The sequence below is a fragment of the Oculina patagonica genome, chromosome 10 (genome assembly GCF_052425735.1).
Source record: "Oculina patagonica isolate OP01 chromosome 10, crgOcupat, whole genome shotgun sequence".
NCBI lineage: Eukaryota > Metazoa > Cnidaria > Anthozoa > Scleractinia > Oculinidae > Oculina > Oculina patagonica.
In genome coordinates, this window is record NC_135767.1 from 18,618,513 (window position 1) to 18,638,844 (window position 20,332).

Below are 20,332 nucleotides of genomic sequence, written 5' to 3' on the forward strand. Positions count from 1 at the left end.
ATAGTTCGTGGGGTGCTGACGGCTCATTTTGTGTCGACGAAACCTCGGTTGTCCGACTGAGTCGTCGTATTCGGTCGTTATGTGTCGGAAATTACGCTTCGTGTCGTATTACACGTGACGGAAGTTGGGCGGATATTCGGTTGTGTCGGAAATTGTACGCCGTGTCGTATCACACGTGAAGGAAGTTGGACGGCCGGACAACCTGGCTTTCGACGACACGAAATGGGTCCGAACACCTCGCGAACTTAGTGAAGATGAAGTATTCAACATGACACGAGCATGGGACAAAGAAAAAAAATCTGAGTCCCCGACGAGAATCGAACCCATGGCCTCCCAGATACCGGTTGGGCGCTCTAACCAACTGAGCTACGAGAGACTCTTTGTTAGCTGGGCCTTTTACTAGGTTGATATGTGACACGCGTCCTGCATACTGCTACGATCAGCAATGTCGAAATCATCAAGTTTGTAGTAAGGGACTGGTCAATAAGTACAGGGGGGTGGGCCGGAGCAGAAAGGGGGTGGGTCATCAGTTTTTGAGCCCTCAAAAAGGGGTGGGTTATGTAATTTTGATCTACACGTAGGGGGTGGGTCATCTTATTTATTCACTTACTTTTAACTGTTATAGTTCCAAGAAAAGTTGTATTCATCAGTATATAAAATTGATAAATGTCTCCATGTAAGCAGTTTTAAATGAATTTCTAGCGATTTCAAAAGGCCCAAATATAAAATTTTCCCGGGGGAGCATACCCCCTGACCCCCCTAGATGGCTTGTAATCATATCATTAGTTTTACCTGACTCTCTTCAACCTGCATAGATTCACGCTGGGCTTTAGGCCTTTAAATACCAGTAAACTCTTTTATTACACAACTAAGGTGGTCCGAGGGCTAATAACTAAATCAGTCAATCATTTACTTAATTTCCGGTCCCGCGAGGGCCGATATTTTCCAAGTATCGGACCGGGTTTTGTCCCGGATGATCCCACGCTAATTCCCTCGCGATTTAGCGCAAGATTTTTGCTAGATTTTTTTGCAAGATTTTTTCGGAGTTTTTTTTGCTTTGAAAATCAAATGACCTTAAACAGTCAGTCAACCAAATTCAGCGCAAAATCCGCTATTTCAAAGAACAGTTTAAAAAGGTAAACGACTGGAACAGAAAGCAGACAGGAGGTAATAGGAAGAGCTGTCCTTATTTTGAAAAAATCAATGAGATTATTGGCAAAAAGGACTCTGTAACATTTAAGCATGTTGTTTCGGCGGGAAACCCAAGCCCCACGCCGCCCCAAGAGGATCAAGAGCAGCAAAGTGAGAAGCGTGACGAGGAAAAAGGTGACGGCGACGATGAAGCCATAAAAGCGAAAGGAAAGGCTGCAAAGCAGACAAGAAGAGAGAGAAAATTGAAAAGATCCCCTAAGCCTTCCCTCGACGACAGTTTCAATGAAGAGGAGGAAACCAAGAGGGCCAAGAAATTCGAGAAGACCATGGAGAACCTGGAAAATCAAGGAGCTAAAATGGTTGATACAATGCAGAGTATCGTGACCTCAATGGAGGCCGCTCAAACCCAACAAGTGCAGTTCATGGGGGAATTTATGAAGCTTTTCGCTGGTATGACAAAGCAAATGCCAAACAAGGATTGATCGTGTGATCATGAGTAGATAACAAGTGCACTCAGCCTGACATTAAAGTTTTGTTCTGATAAACGTTAAGAGCCTTTAAACGGGCTCTTGTGGGATAATTATGATGAAACTTGTTTGATTTTTTTTCTGTTTGTTTTTTTCGAGCAAGTGCAACAGTCTTAAATGAGATCGTATGATTTCCTTCTGAAGATGTTTTAACTGGCAAGGGGTTCTTGATATATTATAACACAATACTGTAAGACTTATGTGACATTTTAAAACATAATACAATTAAAAATCGACTTAAGAAACGAAACGTCATTAGTCTGTGTGCACTACTAGCCAGATAAATTCTTACTTCTACAATCGGTTAACATAGTCCATTAGAATTTGTCTGACATGTTCTCCATCCCCAACTACATCATCATTATCATCATCACTCCCATCATCATCATCATCATCACTAGGAGGCTCATCCCAGAAATCACCGGCCCGAATACAGAAATTATGAAGTACCACACATGCTATGACTATCTTGCTGACAAAGCTAATCTTGCTGTCCAGACGCTTGTGCAGTATTCGCCATCTGCTTTTGATTGAACCGAACGCACACTCCACTTTGACACGGGCAGATGAGAGTTCTTTGTTAAATTCTATCTCGTGGGGATCATTCGTCCTTTCAGGAAAGGGTTTTAACAGCCAGTTTGATAGAGGGTAGGCGCTGTCTCCAACTAAATAGGGTCGTATGTCATTCCCACCAATTGTAACTGTTGGCCCTGTAAGAATCTCACGGTTTTTTGCCCGAGTAAAAATATTGCTATTTCGCAACACTCGTGCATCGTGCATGCTACCCGGATAACCAGCTTCTACGTCATATTTCCATCCACTATTCCCTGTACAACAATGTCATGATCCTGGTATCGACTAAAGTAATCGGGCCCATTTTCTACTGGGGTTTTTATCTTAACGGGGGTCCCGTCTATAGCACCAACAACATTAGGCAAAGCAGACCACACTTGGAAACTTTCTCTTGCATCTATAATGTGTTCCTCGGTTTCGGGAAACTTGATATATAAATTCTTCAGTTCTAAGAGAGCGTCAACAACATCTTCCACTGCTTCCAGTACTGTAGATCTCCCGACATTGAAATTAGGACCTATAGCAACGTAAGAGCTTCCATGTCCCAGTCTGTGAAGACCTATTGCCAGTATTTTCTCCGGGGATATGCATTTTCTCATTCTTGTGTCCTGTCTTGTTAGTTGTGGTCTCAGCTCGTTCAGCAAAAGCTCGAATGTCCTCTTATCAAGTCGAAGTTGCCTTCGGAAAAATGTTCCAGGAACATTCGGGTCTCTGTAGTGGATTTCAAACCACGATTCCTGAGGCCTAGGAAGAGCCCAGTGGTATGGATGTCGTCGGCGAAGTATTCGTCTTCTCCTCCGTCGATCGCGATCTTCGTTTTCTTTAAGCAGCAGGGCCCTGTTCTGTAGTCGATTCATCTGATCTACACAGCTTAAGAGTAATGCTATCTGAAACTGGAGTGTGTGATGCCACGAAAAAATATTAAAGAGCAAGAACGCCAGAATAATCGATATCAGTTGCGTGAATTGGTGGTTGTCCATGGTTGAAACTCTAGCGGGCCCGACGTAAGGCAAAGTGCCACTGTCACGCTATCACGTTCGTTTTGCAACTTGATCCTGAATGTTGTCATGAAGTTGTCATTCACTTCAGTACATGTTCGTACATGTTTGAACTGCAAATGCGGATCACAAATTGCTACGATTTTGTCGCGGTCATATTACATGACGCGTCATGCTCGCAACAACAAACAACTTTGTCGCTAGTGCGGATCGGCCCAAAGTTTCTAGTCGTGTAATAAATCTCTTATTAACCAAGCTTGCTCGGGACCGTACTGTCAAGACCTCGGAGTCGGGCTAATATTCGCCCAGTACGGCCCTCGCGCATGGTTAATAAGATATATTTCTCAAACAATTTGCAAATATGAATGATGGACAGTGGTTGTATTTTATTTATGTTATTAATTTCTGTATAAAAATATGAACTCTTCAATATATAATTGATTATGAATTAATATCATATACTGATTCAGTTTTTTTGCATATGTTTGTGTCTAAATTTGCCCATGGACTTTACACACAAATATGTGGAAAACTTACAAAAGGCTAGCATGAGAAGTGATAAATTCATCCTTCTTTGGTGTGTCAAGAAATGGAAAAAATACGTACATGGAACAGCAGTGTTCATCAGGGAAAATGTCTATGTAGGGAATTTCACTTAAAAAGCTGAAGTCAAATAAAAAATCTCCAACCCCTAACAGATGATAAAGAAATGATAGGTCCCTTGATTTTTTTTAGCAAAAGGGGTGGGTCATGTAATTTTCAACCCCCTGTCAGGGGTGGGTTAGTCGGTTTTGAGCCAGACGGAAGGGGTGGGTCACAAATTTTTGAGCCACCACTTTTCCAATTGCTCCGGTCCACCCCCCCCTGATACTTATTGACCAGTCCCTAAATAATAAAGATGGTAACTTATGGTTCGGCGACACAAATCTTACTAATTTTCGCGCGTACTTAATTTCGCGAAAATTGGGGAGCCGAATTTCGCGAGTCGAGTATTGAGGAACGGACCACTATTTTTTTGGAGAGGGGCGGGGTATGAAAAATATTGAAAAAATTGTTTGAAGGCCCTAAAAAGACAAAATCAATTGCTTGTAAACACGATATGTATATAAAAAAGCTTGCATTTCGAATAAAATGTTTGCAGAGGCGCATAAATTAGAAAAAAGTTTGTTTGCAGAGGAAAATTTTTCATACACCCCCTCCAGGGCCCGGTTGTTCAAAGCACGATTAAGCTAATCCAGGATTAGCGTGAAATTTGATTTCAATTTTATATAATTTCGTTGAGGTTTTCTGGCAATATTTTCTGTCCACAGTTTTTGCATGGACCAATCTCAAACTTACTTATATTAGCTTTGGGAAACCCTTTAACAATGGATCATATTTAATCCTGGGTTAGCCGGTTTATCGTCTTTCGAACAACCCGGCCCAGGAAAATAAAGGTCCGTCCTAAAGTTTCGCGATTGGAAGAGAAATTAGAGCGAAAGTGTATTAAATTTCGCGTTTTTGACAGTATTTAATTTATGGCTCAGTCGTCAAAGACAAAGGAACTACTGGGAATATATATAGGTCTGGTTCAAACTTCACCGCGGTCAAACGTCTCAGGCATTTCGCCGTTTTTGTTCAAATTGAAGTGTTATTACGAGCAAGGATAGATGAAAATAGTTGCCGAGTGAAAGCATAATCCTATTTCCTCAGGTAAACAAGTGTTTTTACTTTTTAAATGTTTCGCATCCGAACCAAAGGTACTTTGACAAATGGCGCCGACAAGTCCGCATATCGCTATTTTGAAACACGTAGAACCTTTTTAGTAAAGCTAAAAAAAAAACTTAGTAAACCCTTAGGATACCGGTTATGTATCGAACTTTGAACTGTGAAAATTAAAACCTTATCTTTGCAGCACTTTTCTTATTTTTTGCATATTTCTGTTTAACCGCGGTGGAGGTTCAAACAAGCTAAAGAAAACAATAATCAGAGGAAGGGTGCTAGTCGAAAACAAGACGGGAAGATATTTTCAAGGATAGATAATCGCAGTTCCAAACATTAAAATTTTTTTTACCTGTTTTGATATAAAATATGTTATTAATTTCCGTGTGCTTAAATTTTGCGCAATGTTTTTTTCGCGAAAAATAATATCGCGAAAATTATTACTCCCGAAATTTAATAAGAATAAGGGGTATGCTTCAAAGACTCCACAAAAAAAAAAAACATTTTTTTTTTTCGAACTGACACCATAACCTTGGGAATTCAATGAGTGGTCTAGGTCTTGTCGCTTTCGACTGAATGAGCTCGCGAAAAAACTATCGAAACTGTGTAGGCTGGTCACTTTATGTAATATCAGAGCTCTAAGCATTAAGAGTATCACTGGCCGTTTTTATGCTAGAGACGTTAAAGCTGTCTCGAGACGACATTAACGTCTAGTATAAAAACGGTAAATAAGACAGACGCCTTTAACGTCTGATGGCTTTAACGTCTTTTCGAAAGAGCGTCTGAACGACGCTCTTATCGGACAGCTTTAACGTCTCAGACGTTAAATCCGTCTAGTATAAAAACGGGACGTCGTTAACTAGTATAAAAACAGTAAATAAGACAGACGCCTTTAACGTATGATGGCTTTACGTCTTCGTGTCCAGTGTCCTCCGCGTGTCGAACCCAGTCTTTTTTAATTTTTTTATGAAAAGCTGTCTACTAAATGCGTCCCGTTTTTATATTTCGTCTATTATTATCTCTAGCATAAAAACAGCCACTCTTTCTTCAGCCGCAAATCATCTTAAACTTCTAATTGACCCTTAATTCGATATCTTTATCAAAGAAAATTATTAGGCAATGATGTGTTACGATCAAATCGTGTACACTACCTAAAAGTGGTCACAGTCGATAACGAGAGCTTTTAATTACAAAGTTGACAATTAAACCGGGGTTTCACTGTAGTGACAGCTGCAATGCGGTCGCTTACGCAGCTTACGGGAGTGTTCGCAACGAAGCAGTTGACTGAAGTAATACGGATGTATGAATAAACAGTTTTAATAACTAACAACCACATTTCTATTGCTGAAAGAACTTGAAGACTGATCATTTGCACCCAGCATCCGCGCTTTTAGCTGCACAGAGAGGAGAAAATGTCATGTGTTCTCTTACAAACTCGTCCCCAGTGTTTCCTCGGCAGTTTTATGGAAACTGTAAATAGGCAATTTAAAATTTCCGTGAGGCCTTTTCCCCCCTGCTTCAAAACAAGTCCTGTTGCAAAACATTTTATAAGGAAATGAGTTATTTTATTTGCTGTTCATTGTCTTGCAAACCAAACTCCTTTCCACACGAATGGTTGTGTACGTAGACTCGTTTTGAAACAGAGGCCAAAATTTATTAACTCAGAAATGGATTTTTTAAGCCGAGTTTACACGAGCAATTTATATATGACAATTTTTATGTGACAATTTTTATTTGCTCGTGTTGATGAGAAAATTTGGCCAATTTTTTTTAGTGACAAATCATAGTTAATAGAGGGAAATGGTTATGAAGCCAGGCAGAGTTCTTTGTCATAGGATTTTGTTCGCTATTTGGGGGGGGGGGGGGGGAGGGGGGTTTGACGGTACACAATACCTGACAAAATACAATAGGTGGTTACGTGTGTTCATGCAACTAACCAATTAAAACATTGTGATTACGTAATTTACGCACAGTAGAGCAGTTTTCAATTCAGTGTCGTAAAACCAAAACCAAAGTAATTACTCTGGCCAATCACAAAGAACACAGACAATGCAGTAAACCAATCAAAACTCGAAGCAAATACATGTAGCTGGCACGAAGCGCGGGAAAACGTGCGCGAGCGAGTGGCAATTGCAATTGGTTTTGGTTTTAGTTCTGATTGGCTGAGAAAGTGGCGCGAGATATTAAAACCAATCACTAAGCGTAGTAATGCAAAACCAATGCAAACGCAATTCACTTTCGACACTCAAGTGAAAACCGCTCTATATGAGAGCAAAACAAAAGATGTGCACTGTCTTAGACCTTCCAACCTAAATCTTGGCCTCTTTGTTTGCCTCTTTGATGGTTGCATGGGCTTCCTAACCATTTCCCTCTGTTACTATGGACAAACAGATTTGTTGACAAGCTGGCGTGTTAGCTTTTATGTGACAAATAAAAGTTGTCACATACGAAAATTGCTCGTGTAAACATAAAATGTGGTAAATATTGCTTCAGCAGTGTAAATCTCCCAATCTCCCACTAGGCGACTGGGCACGCGTATCTCTGTGCGTATCTCTGCTGTCCAAGGACATTACTGGCGCACTAAACTTTGGACTGCTGACAAATAAATTGTTGTGTCATTTACACGATCAAATATATTTGTCACATAAAAATTGCCAATGTAAACCCAGCTTTACGAGGCGCACGCGTCCAATAGGATGCGAAGAGACAAATCAACAAGATCTTCTGCCTGAGAGGTGGTTGTGATTTCTGGAGAATATTCCACGGTCCAGTACAATCGGTTATTGACTGTGAAGATATTGTTTCCGATGACAAATCCGATCTTTGCGCTCTGCAAGGCAAGATACGAACCAGCGAATTTGTAGGGAGATTTTCCTTCTTGATCTATGGACAGGGCCCCAAGGTTGGTTAGGTTAAACAGTTCTTTTGAAAGGCCAAGTTCATTCTCTTTAATCCACTGAGCCCAAAACGATGGCACGTCCACGCATTGAACAAATTTCAAAAGCCCTCTGTGCTTTCCTGAATCAAGGCCACTGTGGACAGTTTTCGTGCACGAGCGCGCAAACTCCCAAAACTTCTCTGCACTTTCCATGCTTGAAGAAGGCACCGTCATTTGAAGAGCATCAAAAATAGCATATAACCCGAATTCATCGCTTTCAATCTTCGGCTGGCATTCTTTTCGAATATTCACGGTGTAGTTGGTGTTCATAGAAAAAGGCGTTTTGAAACTTGGGTTGTTTCGCTCAAGAATTTGTGACATGGCTAAATGAGTTGCAGCAGTAATTGCGCCGTGAACTGTACAATTATTATTTTTACTGCATCTTATTAAAGCCATTGTTTCTTCCCTTGTCAAGTTTCGAGGTACTGCGTAAGTTCTCTGTGGCACATTAGACGTAGGAAACGTCGACAAAAACAAATTTTGTAGCTTTGGTTTGAAAAACATGATCCGTAGTTTGCGCATGGTCACAACAATAGAGATCAAAATCCGTTCCAAGATACTTGGCCTGGTTAAATGTTGCATCGTGCACTCGATCGACGGTCTAAACGGCAAACTTTTAACTTCAATGACCTCACCGTTGTACAAAACACCCAGATACTCTATCAGTTTGTTTTTAAGTTCAAAAATAGAAAGAGCATCGCTAATAACGTGATGAAAAGTGAAAAGCAGCGTATTTTTGTAAAGGCTTTCTTGTCCTCTTGAGTAACAAGTTTCTCTCAGAAAGGCTACCCGCCATAAAGGTCCCTGGCGGGTGTTCAATGACTCGCCATTAATTTGCTTTTTAAAAGCGTGCTGCCAGTCTTCGGAATTTACATCCACCATACTTCGAAAGTCCAAGCTCTGTAGATTTTCCATCTCTTCAAAACACGGCTTCTTGAACTTGTCAACCGTGACACGCATTCGTAATAAAGGAAATCGTTGTAACAACATTAGAAGAGCTTTCTTGACATGATCTCGATCAAGCTTCACTTTGGACTCTAGTAAAAGCACTGTGTGAATATAACAAGTGTTATTAACTTGCCCCATGGCAAATAACAGCCTTTCAAAGTATCCAAGCCGTCGTGCAAGCTTTCCATGGCTTGTGTAGAAAATTTGACTGTGATCCACTGGCGAATGAAAAAAGTAAAATATATTAACAACAAGAGCAATTGCGCATAGGAATACTAAAAGCTGCGAGAGAAGAGTTATCCACATCATCTGGCCGTAAGGACTGTAAGATAACTACACTCTGGAACTACATTCACGACTGACTACACTACATCGCGTGTACAGTGCAAACGATGTTTACTGTGAGGATTAGAACGCTTCAGTGCAATGACCAATCGGAGACGAGATCAGACCGCAAGAAGTGTAACCAGGCGGATAAAGTCACGGAATCACTCTTGGCTCAAGTGTGTTGAGACACGATGATATTGTTCCACTGCAGGTTTTATTGCCCGAGACTCTTTAAATTTCTTACATGAAGTATACAGCGCATTTATGTACTCACGTGTCTGGACAGGTGGATCAATTTAGGTTTCTGGGAAACTGCTCACCTCCCCCTCCCCAAACCTAACATTTTGCCCAAAGCGATAAGTAAGGGTTAATGTTAGGTTTGGGGAGGGGTAGGTGAGCAGTTTCCCAGAAACCTAAATTGATCCGGTGAGACGAGGGTATACGGGGCCTTTTTGTATTCCTGTGTAAGATTCCTTTGAAAGATTCTTGCATTCCTGTATGTAAGATTAAAGTTAAAATTCCTGTGATCTGGGGGTTAATCAAATGATAGGATTCAAATTTAGCAACATATGACATGTTTGAAACATTGATGGTGGTTCGGGCTATTGAATGGATTTAAAGGGACCGTGTCACGGATTTTAGCCAAACTTAGGCATAGGAAAGGACCATCAAATTCGTTTAAGTATATAAAATAACCGTTTAAAACAGTGAAGGAATACTTAAATAACACACCAAATGCAAAAGACGGCACGGATGGCCAAAAGTGTGAAGACGGATTGCGATATGGGTTTTTGAAATTTGGTCAGCTGAACAGGTTTCAAAGTTGATCTTGTCTGCTTGTAACTTTTAATTATTACGCCCGGGAGACACATCTGGCTGCAATGAAGATATGGTTTCGTCATTTAGAATCATAGAATTAATTTCTTTGCAAACATTTAGTTTCATAGCGAATATTTGACAAAATTTAATAACATAAAATTAACTTAGCCGTGACACAGTCCCTTTAATGCAATTGACATTACAAGCAGAAATCAAGTGAACACAAAGCAAAACACGCTCGGGAAGTTAGAAACGACTAATGCAAAATATAACCAAAACAGAGAAATTATATTTGATGAGTTCTCATAGATTTATAAAACAGAAGTCTCTTGCATTTTTTACAAAAGGGTGTAAACAAGACATCGATTGACCTTCCTCACAAGTATCGTATTATAATCGTGTTGTAAATGTCGCGCTTCTATATAAAGCAATTTTTGTTGAGCAAAAAATTATAAAAGCAATTTTTATTTTCGCACTTAGAAAATTTGTTTTGCATCAGGGACAACGTTAACGTCAAGAATTTTCGAGGGATGAATAGGTTGGTCACCCCAAAAAACAATACCACTACATATGGACAGAAATCTATTAGGTATACAGCTGCTTAGCTTAGGCGTGGAACTCGATCCCTGACTCAATGCGGACGCTGACGTCACTTAAGGCATTTAGGAAGGCAGTACGTTAGCTGACCTTTTCCGCATTGCAAGTCCGCTAACGTTAATGTATATATTGTTAACAGTTTTACAACGTTTTGCATTTTTTTATTGCCTATTTGTTTCTCGGCATATGAGCATATTTTTGCTGGGGCCTAAACAGCCCCACCAACCAGAAGATAAATAGATTTTTATTCTCATTCTTTGGATTTTATGACGTGTAATGGTTGCTCAATTGTTTCACACAAACGATTCTCTGCTTCCAAACAATAGTGCCAACCATTACACATCATAAAATCCAAAATGGCGGCAAGAGGAAATTTAAAAGCGAAAATCCCTTCTTCTTTTTTGTTACTATTCAATGTTATTTCTCCCTTGCCTCGTAAAATTTGGAATTTAGAAATTGTTCCAAATAATTCAACATCAACTTGTCTTAAGAGTGGAGGTTTCCTTTAAAAAAATCTACTTTCTGCTGAATTTAGTTAACACCAATAAAGTGCAAACAGAAACTCATGGTGCAAACCAAACGAATTCGTTAAAGAAGCCATATGACGAATGGACATCTTGATAACTTTAAATTTAGCCTACATTATCCGATACATTACCCTATTTTTTTCTAGCTTGATAATCTGAAGAACAATTGAAAGGAAGACACGAGAAAAAGAATATTATATCTTTAATCGCAATTCGCTTTTGCCAATCCTTGCTCTTTAGGATGGTTTAGGATGGTGTTTAGGATGGTTTAGGATGGTGTTTTCAGGGTCTACCTTCTACTTTTAAACTAAAGGCGTTTTTGTTGCTCTTGCAAAGTACTAGAGGGCGAAAAATGAAATGTCTTTCTTCAAGAAACTTTAACAATGAATATTACTTTCCCAGCCCGTGGTGTTGCGATGCCTTGTGAAGCAGAATTCCCTGTTGGCTTTGAAATGTTCCAGGCATTTTCCTGTCAGATAAGGCTCCACGACAAGACCGAGTAACCCGGCCATAAACGCACCAAACGCGTTTCCTATTGTCAGCAGTCCCAGGGCAAACTCCTTCTCATCGGGCGCAACGTGCCGCGCGACAGCATGGGGTGAGTGCAGGGCTATCATGCCAGCTACCAGGCCAAGCGTGGAGCAGAGGGAAATAATAATCCAGATATACCAGACGAAATGATACCAGGACTCGAACAGGAAAAATATCAAATGCGCTATCTCCAACACTGCGAAGATCCACGTTTTATCACACTTTAGGAACTCTATGGCGTCTGGCGGGAGGCAGGCGAATATGAACAGATAGCTTCTGCCAACAAACTTGCCGATTTCGTAGGAGAAGAAGTAGTATAGGAAGTGATCTCGAGGGAGGATGTGAGATTTTGGGAAGGCGATCGTGGTAATAACGGATGAATGGGACAGGTACTCCGCGAAGAAGCTCAGAATAAGAGGGATGATAAACGGTAGAATTTTCCAACCGATTTTCAGCTTTTCGCCGCATGGAGACTTTTGGGGATCCGCTGCAACCTGGTCAGCGTTGTCGTCAGAAGTGGATGCTAGTATCGTGTACTCCACTTCAATTCGTTCCTTAGGGTTCCTGTTGGGGCCGTTTGTGATGTAGTCTTTGTCCAGCAGTGCATAAAACACTAAGACTAACAGGGGCAAAGGGATCGTTATCAAAATGGCGGTCTTTGGGGAAGCACAAGTCCATGTCGTAAGTCCTGAGGAAATGAACAAGCTAATCAATGTAGAATATAGACGTTTTGTGGTACAATTCCTCTTTTTGAAAATGAGACAAATTAAACGTGTCGCAAAGTACAAAGATTGTATGGGAATTTCAGGAATTTCACAAATTAAACTGATTCTGCATTATTTGCGAATTGTAAACTTAAGATATAACGTTAATGATTTTACTGATGAAATTTGAGGGATGTGGTTTTAGTGGAAAATTTTAATTTACCTGTAATCGCGTTTTAGTTTTCCATACATTTCTTCGTGTACGGTCTCTACCAGAGGTTATAGACAATTGTATGACAGCATAGCAGAGCAGAACAATTGTACTGCTTAAATTGCTTTTAAAACGATATGTTGATTAAAAGTCAAAAACCAAAATGACAATTAATGTTGTTCAATGTTAAAGGCATCGGGCCAGAAATCTTACTGTTTCCCTTGGGGACATTCAGCATTAAGTTCGTATTATTTGAGTTCTGAAATAGTAACGAAATGATAAAGCTTTAAAGGGACTGTGTCACGGCCGAGTGAAGTTTAAGTATTTTATTTAGTTTTGCCAAACACTCGCTATGAATCCTAATGTTTGCAAAGGGAATCAGGGGAATTACTTCTATGGATCTAAATGACAAAACCATAGGCTTATTGCAACCAAATGTGTCTCCCTGTCGTTTTAACTGTTTGAAAAACAGCCCAACAATATTTCAAAAACGCATTTCGCAATCCGTTTCAATCTTCGTCACTTTTGGCCATCCGTACCTTCTTTTGTATTTAATGTGTTATTAAAATGTTCCTTCGCTGTTTTAAGAGGTTATTTTTTATATTTTACAGAATTTGTTTGTCATTTGACATGCCTAAATATGGCTTAAATCCGTGATACAGTCCCTTTAATTGCGAATTTCACTAACCTGTGTAGTAGAGTGGAGAAACCAGCGAAGCCATTCCTGTCCCTGCGACAAAGGCACTTATGCAGATTTGTGGATAAAACGACGTGAGTGCAAGAAAAATAACTTCAGAAGCGCCCGTTGCCATCGCATTTAACGCAATTCCCACCAGCTTCACTTTGATATCCTCCACGAAAACGATCAGAGTAAGTCCCAGAGTCATAAACAGGGCGATGAAAGAAACTTTAACGACGTAAGGAATTTTCTGTATAAACCACGGCGCGATAATTTTTGTGATCGTCAGCGGAGTCACGAAGCAAACGAGGATTGTAGGTGTTGGGAGCTGTCGGCCGCTGAGAATGTCCTGTGCTGCTGAGTAAACCATTTCTTGGTTGAAGAAGGAGAGAGTACCAAAGACGCAGAAAGATATTGTATTCAACCAGCTCGTCTTTGAGTTAGAGCTCGACGATTTCTCCGTCGCTGGGATGAATTCACGAAAAAGCTTCTTAACTCGATTGCACATGATTTGCCCGGTACAAATTCTGTCGAGTGGTTCTAAGCTGGTTAAAAATGGGATAGCGAGTTCTTTCACAACAAAACATTTTGTGGAAACTTCAAGGGAGTATTTTTCGTCATGCTCCTTGCTTTTGCCCGTTCAAGTGGAGAGGAAACACGTATGGTAATAAGAGAAAGTCAATTCATTCAATTCAATGGATGTCATGTACGTACCTGCCAGAGGCACGCCAACATAACAACAGTTCCACAACACGGACGTTTATTTACCTTCAGTTTATAAAAAAAATATTATAATATAGATTTTACAAAATAGCTCCTTGAGTCGATCGCACAGGATTTGCGCGGGTACAAACTGTCGAGTGGTTTAACTGAGTTTGATGAAAAATCTGATGGCGAGTTCTTTCACGACATAATGGCTCAAATTGAAACCTTTATCGCAGTGTCCTCGCTGTTACCTATTCAAGTGGAGAGGAAACACGTATGGTAATCAGAAAAAGACAATTCATTCATGACTGCGCAATTCAATGGATGTTACGCTTCAACGTACCTGCCTGAAGCACGCAACACAACAACACAACAACTGTTACCTACACTCTTTTTATTTTATAAGAGTCTAGTTTATAAGAATACCGAGGCTGAAATTTGCGAATTTTTAAGAATATTTTAAGAATAAACCCGCGGCTGACATTTTGAAGAGAATATCGTTTTTAGTTGAAACAAAATCAGGTATTTTCATTTTCGTCACTTTATCTCTGTGAGGAATGCTTTCTTTAAAGCCAAAACGGCCAGGCTGCAACGAAAAGCAATGGTACATGTGCACAATGTAACACGATTCAGATATGGACACCAAACACTTGTAATTGATTACCCAATACTTGATAAAACGGAAATGTCAAACTGTATTTTCTAAGAATGTTCATAAGAATATTTTCAGCCTAAAATCGGTAGAAAAATAAGAATATTCAGCCTGGGTGGGAAAAACTGTATTCTTATAAAAAAAGAGTGTATTCAAGTGGAGAGGAAACACGTATGATAATCAGAAAAAGACAATTCATTCATGACTGCGAAATTCAATGGATGTTACGCTTCGTACAGGTCTGCCTGAAGCACGCAACACAACAACTGTCTCACAACACTCGCGTTTATTTACCTTCGGTTTACCTGAGAAAAAGATGTCAAATATAGGAAAAGCGAGACCGTAGCTGTAAAAAATTCACCCAGAATAACTATAGAGGCGGTGGTGGCTGGTCTGACAAATTGAAGAAAAAAGTTCGATTTTCGTCTTCATTTGTCAGAGAGTCTATTGAATGCAGGGGGTCGTACATTTCGCAAACCGCCATATTTTGATCTTCCTAGAGAGCAAACAGCTTTCGTTTTCTTCTATAGGCCAAATCCGGCATAATTTCTTCACCGTAAACCGCCAGTTAAAGATGAATGTAGCCGCAAACCGACACTCAAAATTGGCTTAAACCAACAAACCGCCAGAGTATAGTAGACCCTCTTGTCATGCATCGCAGTTCCTCAATAGCTCTCCATCAACAATCTCCTATCTACATTCAAGATTTGCTAACGTACTACCAACCTTCAAGAACCCTCCGATCATCACACTCTTCACGTCTCAACCCTGTCAAATTCCACCTCAAGTCGTATGGGTCTCGAGCTTTTTTCTGTTTCCTCGCCTGAACTTTGGAACAGTTTGCCTGTTTTTATCCGCTCGTGTGACAATTTAAGTTCTTTTAAATCAAAACTCAAAACGTTTCTTTTTAAAACTTATTACTCTTAGCGATTTTTACTTTTTATTACTTTTAATGCAAATTTTCAATTTTAAGATTTATTCAGCTAATTTTAACAAAATTTTTATTGATTTTATTATATATATATATATATTTGTAAAGCGCCTAGAGCAGGCCTGGGTAGGCGCTATAAAAATATATTTATTATTATTATTATTATTATTATTATTATTATTATTATTATTATTATTATTATTATTATTATTATTATTATTATTATTATTATTATAGAGCCCGTCCTTCAAGAACTGACCGGAGAGAGGCTACCAAGCGGCGCTAACACAACGCCAGATGCTCGCCTGGATATACATGCCCGGGGGTTTTGGGAGAAGCAGAGATCCGCGTTCTTTGATGTGAGGGTGTGTCACCCCAACGCGGATTCCTACAAGGACCAAACCCCCAAGCAGATATACCGTAACCATGAGAATGAGAAGAAGAGGGCTTACGCAGACAGGGTTCTTCAAGTAGAACAGGGAACTTTCACTCCATTGGTGTTTACATCCACCGGAGGAATGGGCGAGGAGTGCAAGAGGTATCACAGTAGGCTTGCAGAATTAATCGCCGCAAAGAAAGGGGAGGATTACGCAACAACGGTGTCTTGGATCAGATCAAAAGTCTCGTTTGCGATCCTCCGATCCGCCTTAATCTGCCTAAGGGGATCAAGAACTGTAAAGAGAAACAGGAACATTGACATTTATGATATGGACTTTCAAGTAGAGAATTCTCGTACTGCAATTTAGATCGAATATTTTTTTTTTTTTTTTTTTTTTTTAATATATAGTTCCTCTTTTATTATTGCTCTCGAAGTCGCTTTTACTATTTTTCTACATTTTTAAAGACACTGTTTTTATTATTATGTAAATAATATGTTTATATATAAAGTTCTTATTCGAATAGTCAAATCATTGTAATTCTTTTAGAAATTGGTTAATAAAGTGTTTATTTTCTTTATTTAAAAAAAAAAAAATTATTATTATTATTATTATTATTATTATTATTATTATTATTATTAATAGGAGCAGTCGATCGAGGAATTGAAATCATCCAAAACAATTTTGTGTTAACTTTTCGCAAACTTTCAAGCTAATTACGCTAACAGATAAACCTTGACCCATAATACACAGGAAATACAAATGGTCCTGCAAAGTTGATCGATGATCACTCATATAACCAAAGGCATGAAATTGCTACTTTCTTTCTTGTGGCCGATCTTTCTTTGACGGAAACTATCTGTATTGTGGGTTATTATGTAGTCCCTCTTTCTCGCGAAATCCAATCAGTTGAAAATTGGGAACATTGATGAACTAGGAATGTTTTCCCAATACGCTCGCATTCTCAAGATCCGAGCCGGAGGGGAGAAAGATCTGCCCAAATCCTAAATTGGGAAAGCAGTAAAAATGAAGAGTTTAAATGACAAATTAATTTTGCAAATCCTTGCCCATTTTTTGTTTATTTTAAACATCTTTTCATTTATTTATTATTTGACACTTCTTCTGACACATTAAAAACATCAAGAATATATTACAATTAAAAATACAAAATCTAAATACTATCATATTACTAATTAATTAACCATCTTAGTCCTGAACCTACATTTCTGGTTTGCATGTCGCAGTGCCTCTAAAAGTATTCATGGTGCTTTCAAGTTCTACCTCCTACGTAAACTTTTGCTTGGAAATTTTACTCGATTCAAAGGCATTTTTGTTGTAATTGCAGTGTTATTAACTAAACTTTCACTGTACTATGATGAAAATTATAATGTCTTTCTTTGAGAAAATCAGTTAACAATGAATATTTATTTCCCAGCCCGTGGTGTTGCGATGCCTTGTGAAGCAGAATTCACTGTTGGTTTTGAAATGTTCCAGGCATTTTCCTGTCAGATAAGGCTCCACGACTAGACCGAGTAACCCAGCCATAAACGCACCAAACGCGTTTCCTATTGTCAGCAGTCCCAGGGCAAACTCTTTCTCATCGGGCGCAACGTGCCGCGCGACAGCATGGGGCGAGTGCAGGGCTATCATGCCAGCAACCAGGCCAAGCGTGGAGCAGAGAGAGATAATAATCCAGATATACCAGACGAAATGATACCAAGACTCGAACAGGAAAAATATCAAATGCGCTATCTCCAACACTGCGAAGATCCATGTTTTATCACACTTTAGGAACTCTATGGCGTCTGGCGGGAGGCAGGCGAATATGAACAGATAGCTTCTGCCAACAAACTTGCCGATTTCGTAGGAGAAGAAGTAGTATAGGAAGTGATCTCGAGGGAGGATGTGAGATTTTGGGAAGGCGATCGTGGTAATAACGGATGAATGGGACAGGTACTCCGCGAAGAAGCTCAGAATAAGAGGGATGATAAACGGTAGAATTTTCCAACCGATTTTCAGCTTTTCACTGCACGGAGACTTTTGGGGATCCGCTGCAACCTGGTCAGCGGCGTCGTAAGAAGTGGATGCTACTATCGTGTACTCCACTTCAATTCGTTCCTTGGGGTTCCTGTTGGGGCCGTTTGTGACGTAGTCTTTGTCCAGCAGTGCATAAAACACTAAGACTAACAGGGGCAAAGGGATCGTTATCAAAATGGCGGTCTTTGGAGAAGCACAAGTCCATGTCGTAAGTCCTGAGGAAATGAACAAGCTAATCAATGTAGAATATAGACGTTTTGTGGTACAATTCCTCTTTTTGAAAATGAGACAAATTAAACGTGTCGCAAAGTACAAAGATTGTATGGGAATTTCAGGAATTTCACAAATTAAACTGATTCTGCATTATTTACGAATTGTAAACTTAAGATATAACGTTAATGATTTTACTGATGAAATTTGAGGGATGTGGTTTAGGTGGGAAATTTTAATTTACCTGTAATCGCGTTTTAGTTTTCCATATCTTCGTGTACGGTCTCTACCAGAGGTTATAGACAATTGTATGACAGCAGAGCAGAGCAGAACAATTGTACTGCTTAAATTGCTTTTAAAACGATATGTTGATTAAAAGTCAAAAACCAAAATGACAATTAATGTTGTTCAATGTTAAAGGCATCGGGCAAGAAATCTTCTTGTTTCCCTTGGGGACATTCAGCATTTCAATAGTTCGTATTATTTGAGTTCTGAAATAGTAACGAAATGATAAAGCTTTAAAGGGACTGTGTCACGGCCGAGTGAAGTTTAAGTATTTTATTTAGTTTTGCCAAACACTCGCTATGAATCCTAATCTTGGCAAAGGATTACTTCTATGGATCTAAATGACATAACCATAGCTTTATTGCAACCAAATGTGTCTCCCCGTCGTTTTAATTTAAAGTTACAAGCAAACGAGGCTAACTTTGAAAACGGTTTGAAAAACAGCCCAACAATATTTCAAAAACGCATTTCGCAATCCGTTTCAATCTTCGTCACTTTTGGCCATCCGTACCTTCTTTTGTATTTGCTGTGTTATTGAGATGTTCCTTCACTGTTTTAAGAGGTTGTTTTTTTATATTTCAAGGAATTTGTTTGTCATTTGACATGCCTAAATATGCCTAAATACGTGATACAGTCCCTTTAATTGCGAATTTCACTAACCTGTGTAGTAGAGTGGAGAAACCAGCGAAGCCATTCCTGTCCCTGCGACGAAGGCACTTATGCAGATTTGTGGATAAAATGATGTGAGAGCAAGAAATATAACCTCAGAAGCGCCGGTAGCCATCGCATTTAACGCGATTCCTACCAGTTTCACTTTAATATCTTCAACGAAGACGATCAGAATGAGTCCCAGAGTCATAAACAGGGCGATGAAGGAAGCTTTTACGACGTAAGAAATTTTTTGTACAAACCAAGGCGCGATAATTTTTGTGATCGTCAAAGGGGTCACGAAGCAAACGAGGATTGTAGCTGTTGGGAGCTGTCGGCCGCTGAGAATGTCCTGTGCTGCTGAGTAAACCATTTCTTGATTGAAGAAGGAGAGCGTACCGAAGAAGCAGAAACATATTGTATTCAACCAGCTCGTCTTTGATTCATGATCAGAACTTGTTGGCTTCTTCTCCACTTCGGGGCTGATTTTACAAAATAGCTCCTTGAGTCGATCGCACATGATTTGCACGGGAACAAACTGTCGAGCGGTTCTAAGTTTGTATAAAACTCCGATGGTCAGCTCTTTCACGATAAATTGTGTGGAAACTTCAAGGGAGTATTTTTGTAATGCTCTTCTTTTGCCCTTAGGGGGAAAAGGGTAATAAAGAAAATTTTATTAGGAAACCGGGGCCAAAAAAAAAAAAAAGGGGGAAAAAAAAAAAATAAAAAAAAGAATAATGGCTCAAATTGGAAACTTATATTTCGCAGTGATCCTCGCTGTTGTCTATTCAAGTGGAGAGGAAACACGTATGATAATCAGAGAATTCGAAAGTCGATCCATTTGCAATTAATATTTTGATGATCAATCAAAAGATGTTACGGTTCAACCGGTACCCGACAAATAGCCTGAAGGACGCACCATAACAACTGCTCCCCCAAAAATATATCAAAACATAGGAATAGCAAGACCGTAGTCGTAAAGTTCCACCCAAAATAACTATGAATGGTAATCAACATGTAGCTGGGTGGCTAATCTGACAAATTGACGTAAAAAAGGTTGACACAAGTGAACAGAATTGTGCGTGTTCCCTTGTTACGCTTCGATGTCCTTCAATGGAAGCAGTCGTTCGAGGAATTGAAAGTATCCAGAGTAACCTTTCTTTTTCACATACTTTCAAGTTAATCACGCTAAAAAATAAGCGGTGTATGTCTGACGCCACATGTACAGGACATTAGAAATGTGAATAATCTTGCA

At 39.5% G+C, this 20,332-nt stretch overlaps 4 protein-coding genes and 1 pseudogene across 4 annotated transcripts in view; all 5 read right to left on the reverse strand.

Moving 5' to 3' along the window:
- LOC144629069 (monoacylglycerol lipase ABHD2-like) overlaps positions 1-20,332 on the reverse strand; it is a 155,964-nt gene that overhangs the window by 48,805 nt on the left and 86,827 nt on the right. The window lies entirely within an intron of this gene.
- On the reverse strand, positions 1,940-3,461 carry LOC144628148 (uncharacterized; annotated as a pseudogene).
- On the reverse strand, positions 7,559-9,292 carry LOC144667440 (uncharacterized). The gene has a single exon (XM_078528855.1). The coding sequence runs from the start codon at positions 9,144-9,146 to the stop codon at positions 7,623-7,625; it is 1,524 nt and encodes a 507-aa protein (XP_078384981.1). The 5' UTR covers positions 9,147-9,292; the 3' UTR covers positions 7,559-7,622.
- Positions 11,325-13,740, reverse strand: LOC144628161 (uncharacterized). The gene is made up of 2 exons (XM_078486224.1): positions 13,242-13,740; positions 11,325-12,326 (listed from the first exon to the last, which is right to left on the reverse strand). The coding sequence occupies exons 1-2, from the start codon at positions 13,738-13,740 to the stop codon at positions 11,485-11,487; spliced, it is 1,341 nt and encodes a 446-aa protein (XP_078342350.1). The 3' UTR covers positions 11,325-11,484.
- On the reverse strand, positions 16,967-19,661 carry LOC144628025 (uncharacterized). Its single transcript, XM_078486075.1, has 2 exons — positions 19,090-19,661; positions 16,967-18,149 (listed from the first exon to the last, which is right to left on the reverse strand). The coding sequence occupies exons 1-2, from the start codon at positions 19,595-19,597 to the stop codon at positions 17,308-17,310; spliced, it is 1,350 nt and encodes a 449-aa protein (XP_078342201.1). The 5' UTR covers positions 19,598-19,661; the 3' UTR covers positions 16,967-17,307.

Excerpts from the sequence above, each read along its gene's own strand:
- LOC144667440 (XM_078528855.1), bottom strand. The coding sequence starts at position 9,146 with ATGATGTGGATAACTCTTCTCTCGCAGCTTTTAGTATTCCTATGCGCA.
- LOC144628161 (XM_078486224.1), bottom strand. The coding sequence starts at position 13,740 with ATGTGCAATCGAGTTAAGAAGCTTTTTCGTGAATTCATCCCAGCGACG. Across the intron at positions 12,327-13,241 it reads TTCTCCACTCTACTACACAG|GACTTACGACATGGACTTGT; the intron begins GTTAGTGAAATT and ends TCATTTCCTCAG.
- LOC144628025 (XM_078486075.1), bottom strand. The coding sequence starts at position 19,597 with ATGTGCGATCGACTCAAGGAGCTATTTTGTAAAATCAGCCCCGAAGTG. Across the intron at positions 18,150-19,089 it reads TTCTCCACTCTACTACACAG|GACTTACGACATGGACTTGT; the intron begins GTTAGTGAAATT and ends TCATTTCCTCAG.